The sequence below is a fragment of the Sinocyclocheilus rhinocerous genome, unplaced genomic scaffold, assembly GCF_001515625.1.
Source record: "Sinocyclocheilus rhinocerous isolate Xijiao unplaced genomic scaffold, SAMN03320098_v1.1 scaffold171, whole genome shotgun sequence".
In the NCBI taxonomy this organism is placed as follows: Eukaryota; Metazoa; Chordata; class Actinopteri; order Cypriniformes; family Cyprinidae; genus Sinocyclocheilus; species Sinocyclocheilus rhinocerous.
This window is the reverse complement of record NW_015642206.1, coordinates 1,164,685-1,170,643: the sequence shown is the minus strand read 5'-3', so window position 1 is coordinate 1,170,643 and position 5,959 is coordinate 1,164,685. Positions and strand designations below refer to the sequence as shown.

The window sequence follows — 5,959 nt, the reverse complement described above, 5'->3', positions numbered from 1 at the left end:
CACACAGACAAGAAGCTGAGAACGGCTTGATTTGAGAAAGGGGTAATGATTTTAGTAGATTAAAAAAACACTGGGTGGATTTTTATCATTATAGGGTGGTTGTGTACACACATTGCCAACACACATTTATGTTCAAACAACATGTAAAAGTGCATATTGTATCCGATGACCCCTTTAAGAAATAAAATTCTCTACAATAAATATGTTCTCATCATTATTAGTAACAGAAAATGCTACTTTAAATACAAGTATGTCACTTTTGTGATTTTTGTCATGTTCTGATTAGCCAATGTACATACATCAAAACAAGATTTTAAAGTTCACATTGAAATTGGAATTGAAAAGATTTACTTAAAAAAAAAAAAAAAAACTTGAACTTGTCTTTTGTGGCAGCTAAAATATTGAAAGCTTCCACTTCAATGTTTAATACCACAGATGTTCACTGCCAAATGGTTGATACTCATTTTTGGTCATAACCGCAGTTTAAAACCATATTAAATATGTCTGCATAGAGCAAATATAATAGATAAACTACTGCTCTTTCACATTACCACAGAACTGCTGGCCATGTCAACGTGGTTTTTTTTTAATGAGTGAAGTTGTAAGAAATAACATGAATAGTAAAATCCGTACCCTCAATCTTATCCACATAGCAGAACACGTCAAAGGTCTCTGTGGGCTTGCGTTTGCCATACGACCTGACACCAGGTTTTCCAGGCAGATTTCCAAAGCAGCCGGGCCTTGGTCTAGTGATTGGATATCTACAGATAGAAACAATCCACACAGACAGAAAAGTTTCTCATGACTAAAAAAGTAGTACAAGTAGTACAGCCTTTGCAATTTCCTTTTTATATCAACATGTTGACATGTTGTTTAAAATTTATTACTGAGTTTGCCAGTAGAGGACATAGAAATACAGACTGTTTGTTTGTGTTTGTGTGTGTGTGTGTGTGTGTGTGTGTTGCTTCTAACCTCACTGTTTGATCTGCTATCCAACCAGCATCACACTGGTCAAATCCATCCTCATAAGCAGCTCTCAGCTGTTCTGCTGTAGCAATGGTGGCTCCAACGTTGCTGCAGGTCTGCACAGCTTGTGCATAGTTCAGAATGTATCTGCTGACCTTTGACCTGTAGTGAAACACCACGCCTGTTCAAAAGAGCAAATAAAACAAACAAAAATGAACATGTCGTAACACAGTCCATTCCATCCATTAACATTTTCATTAAATGGGGGCATATTGTATTACTATCATTGTTGTCAGTGACCACAATAAATATGAAGCCTAATAGAAACAGCTTTATTCTTGATGATGTCTACAAGTTGCTTATAAACAAATTAATATAGCAAGCAGTGTTGGGACATTCATTTGAATGAGGGGACATTCCATCCACCCCCTTAATTGTCGCTTTGAAACCAATTCAAATTAAATGAGTAATGGATCTAATTAAAATGGCAGTGTGTCTTTGCTGAGAGCAGGGTGGTGCTGCAAATCTAGAGCCAAAGCAGTTCAGGGTTGACCCATCCCATCTTTTCACATGGCCTGAGCATAAATCAGCCCATACAAGATGTGTCCCGGCATCAGAGTATATCCAAGCAGAGGGAATACATTAAGAGAGGCAAAGTTTATTGGAGTGCATTTGACTTTTTACACTGTAACTGTAATCTGGGAGAGTCCAAAACAACCTTAAAATCCCTCAACAATTTAGATAATCTGTGCTTGCGGGTTTTCTCCCACAAACAGTTCGACTTAACAGACTGAACTTTCATTTATCTATAATTTACTTGGGTTATGACTGTCACTGATCAATTCGCTTTAAGGAATTTACCATATTGGCAGCATATGTGCTTCAGATACAACAATCTCTAAAAAGATTAGACAAATTTGAGAGAATAGGAGACAGATAATATGTTTTAAAAAATCTCACCCTCAACATTCAAACTGACTGTGTCTTGTGTGTCTTCAATCCCAAACATCACTTCACAGCGGTATGTTCCAGCATCACTGGCCCGGAGCTTCACCATAGTCAGAGAAGCATCCCCAATGTCTTCCGGGTGACTCTGCACAGATACACGGCTTCTGTATCCCGAACCGATCTTAATGACGCCGTTTTGGGTTACAAGAACAGTCGACTCAACACCGCCCTCAATTTTGGTCCATTTGATGCGCAGGTAATCTGTTCCTGAGGCATTTCTGTTTCTAGGTCCAACAGTGGGGATGATGGAGAAGTAACACGGAAGGGTCACTTTCCCAGACAACAAGCCGCTGACGGGACGCATCACCAATAACGTGCTAGAGACTGAGAGAATGAAAGGCATGAGGCATTATACACACAGCTGCATCCACCGCAAAGCACAGGAAATCATGCCTTACTGTGTTTATGATAATTGAGCTAAGAATTATTTTACTGCCTCTGTGAAGCCTACGGGTGAGCAAACCAGAAACTACTTTCCTGTAGAAGGACAGATAAACTTGAAGGGGGGACGTTGAAAGGATCATAACTGACAGAAAATCACCATATACTCAGACCAACAATGTGAGAAATGCTTTGGACAGGTGGGATCACCCCTGAGGGTAGCACACCACCATGTGAGAGCATGGCCTCTCGGAGTGATGAAGTCAAGCCATCTGTTTGCACCAGACTACAAGATCCTAATTAAAAGGTATAGGTGCCTGGAAGTAAACCATTAGAGGCAAATGGGGGACAATAGATTGTGGGAATGAGAGATTAAGTTCTTCTTCATTATAGTTTGATCGGTTTAGAAGAAGCATTGAAGTTAATTTTACAAATAAGTTGATTTTTGTTGTATGAAATGAAATCAGAAAAAGAGCACGGAACAGAAAAACATGTATACATTCACATGGATGTGTAGCTTAGACTCATGCAAACACCAGTCTTAGATTAACGAATCAAATTTACACCCTTACATTCAGAAAATCTCGAACATGTAGAGATGTATTACCAGACAACACTTTAATATAGATTAAGGCTGCACGATCAATCGCATGCGATATTTAACGCGCATTTTGTCAGAAAGCCGGTTCTTTAATCAGCGGTAAATCTCCATCACCTGCGGGCTTTCACATTGAGCAGCATTAACTAAACAGAGCCGTTGTTCACTGATGAGCTGCGCAAAAAATCGCGCGAATATGAACGTGGTTTGGCGCAGCTCGTCAGTGAACAACGGCTCTAGTTAGTTAATGCTGCTCAATGTGAAAGCCCGCAGGTGATGGAGATTTACCGCTGATTACAGAACCGGCTTTCTGACAAGATGCGCGTTGAATATCGCATGCGATTTATCGTGCAGCCCTAATATAGATGCTGTTAAAATAAGTAAATAAATAAAAAGCTTACCAGGTTCAGTCGTTGTTTGGTATATGCAGATCAACCACAATATGTGTTTTATATTTAGCAACATCTTCCTGTCTAGGAGGTGAAAAGAAGAATAAATGAATTATTGATTTGACAAGTCATTTCAATCTAGCTGGATACCTTGCTGAATCACATTTGCTAGCTATTAAAAGACTCACGTACGCTGAACGGCTTTACTCATCTGACTGAGGCGATGTGGTGGTCATACAAACTGTTTCCTCTCAGAGGGTGGCGGAATTGAGTATTCAGTTGCTATAATCCCCTGCGGGGGGTGAGGCACAAACTTTTGCCACCGCCACACTACAAAACTGGGGCTCACGAGACTACCCACTGACCGACCATATGAGAATAAAAAGTGTACGTCAGTGTAGTGGGCTAACCTAAAACTTATGTGCGGTCTTTCGCTACTGTGGCAGGTAAACCTACGTGACATGTAGGCCTACGTGAAAATTAAGATTTCTTTGTTTCTTTCTTCGTATTATTTCATGAATTTGTTACGTTTTCCATTTTTTATTCCGTGCCTCATACAGTATGAAAAAATCAGCTCCTTTAAAATAACCTAAGTCAGTTATTTTAAGTTTAATTGCCGCCTCAAAACGTTTAAGGAAAAATCAAAGTGGTGAAAACGTGCAGTGATGAGGTCATCACACAAAAATAGATGGAGGCAAATGCTACAGTGAGTGCACGAACACTGCAGCAATATATCTAAAAAATATTTTCATAAAAAAAAAAAAAGATAAAAGAACGGATACGAACGTGGTGTTAAAATAATCCTTACTAGCCTAAACTGTATCTACTTAGAAACGTTTCCAAAGAATCTGACACATTCATGCATTAGAATTCTTATTATCATCCAAGAAGTCGTCTGAGATCTCACATCATCACTTTTCATTCACGCACGCGCTACAAATGTCCAATGTCCAAATGCGCACTCTAGTATTTCTCTCCTGTACTTCTATTGGAACTTCATCATCACTCTGTAATATTTAGATTCCCCAGTCAGTATAGATCATATAATAATATAATAATATGAATATCAGATAGATATTCAGAACTGTCTTGCCCTAGATTCCCTAAACTGAGCTGGAGCCTATTAAAAGTCACGCCCAATGATGTAAAGTCAGCGTCAGAGATGTGAAGGATTGTTAACGAGTCTTTGGCACTACTTTATCAGTTCACTCGTTCTCTTTGGATAATTCTACTTCTGTACTGAGTGAGGTCATGGGAACTTTTAATACTTCCATGTGACTCAGGTTAAAATAGTTTTGAACATTATTTAGGATTCTCCATATTGTAAAAATACTATAAAATAATAACATCCGTTATGCATCCGTATAAATTATGCATCCGTACAAATTGCAATTAATCACTGAATCACTAAGCTTTGACTGACAACAATAACATACAGAGAACAGTACAAAATAATGAATGAAATACTGTACCTTTCCTGAAAGTTATAATTCCAACCGAAAATAAATGTTACTTAATCCCAGTTCACAGTGAGTCCACATGAAACCTTCATACGTGTTCTTATACCAGGAGGGGGGAAAAGTGTGTTCTCCTCCTCAATTTGATCAATCTCCCTGGACCGTATGTCGCTTGCTGTGGTCCGGACACAAAATGTGAATGCTAACAGCAAATTCAAATCCATTTTACACCCTAAATAGCTTCGTCAGGCATTTAGAGGAGGGGCTCACTGCCCACCCGAAAAAGTGAGTGGACACGAAGCAAAGGGGAGGTGCGGGGAAAGTGACTGGGATACACGTCACAGGTGCCCCGACTAAACAAGGACACACACACACACAATGCAAGCGCAGAACATTTACATGTAAATAGGAGAGAATTACATTCATAAGAGAGCGTCACTTTGCTCAGAAGTTCAGAGCACTTAGGCTAAGTGAATTGTTAATATAGCAGTTGAATTTATATGTAATGATGTTGTAGCAAATAATACTTTCGCCTCAAATATAACATCATTGTATATTAATTTATTTTGGATCAAGTTTAACTTTTGAACCGTCTATTATTGAGGCTCCTGCTAAAAACTAACAAGCAAACAATGTCCATTAGGTTTAAATCCCAGGTCTCAAATTACCTTAATTTTCATAATTAATCACGATCACGTGATCATAAACAGCAAAATTACTAGAGACGAATAAACGGATAAAGTCTTAAATCTGGCAAGACACTTTCTCAAAGTCATAAATTTATTTCCACATTAACACTTTATTACAAGCCACGAATTATTCCCGTATTAATTTAATCTCAGTTATTTGGTGGATCACATGCATCAGACAGTTGCATCTCCACACGGAGGGAGACCGCACTACTTACAGCATAGAATAGATTAGGGATGTAACGGTATGAACATTTCTTATCACGATTATAGAACCTTCAGAGGTACATTCATATAATTAATTCATTCATATATGAATTTGTATAATTCCCTTAACACTCTTTTAAAACCTCCCAGCTTTTCCGCCCTGTTTTCACTCAAAACGAAATTACTCTGCTCCTGTGCGCACGTGAGACTGTTACTTAAAACTGTGCTTTATGCTGGACAGTATTTATTTATCGTGAGTTGTTC

The 5,959-nt window shown here is 38.6% G+C and overlaps 1 protein-coding gene across 1 annotated transcript in view; it reads right to left on the bottom strand.

Moving 5' to 3' along the window:
- Positions 1–5,959, bottom strand: part of LOC107755750 (versican core protein-like) — a 42,856-nt gene that overhangs the window by 33,589 nt on the left and 3,308 nt on the right. The window contains exons 3-5 of the mRNA XM_016572646.1: positions 1,927–2,264; positions 973–1,147; positions 634–761 (exon numbers count right to left, since the gene is read on the bottom strand). Of these exons, the coding sequence (XP_016428132.1) occupies positions 634–761; positions 973–1,147; positions 1,927–2,264 (641 nt within the window). The remainder of the gene's footprint in view (positions 1–633; positions 762–972; positions 1,148–1,926; positions 2,265–5,959) is intronic.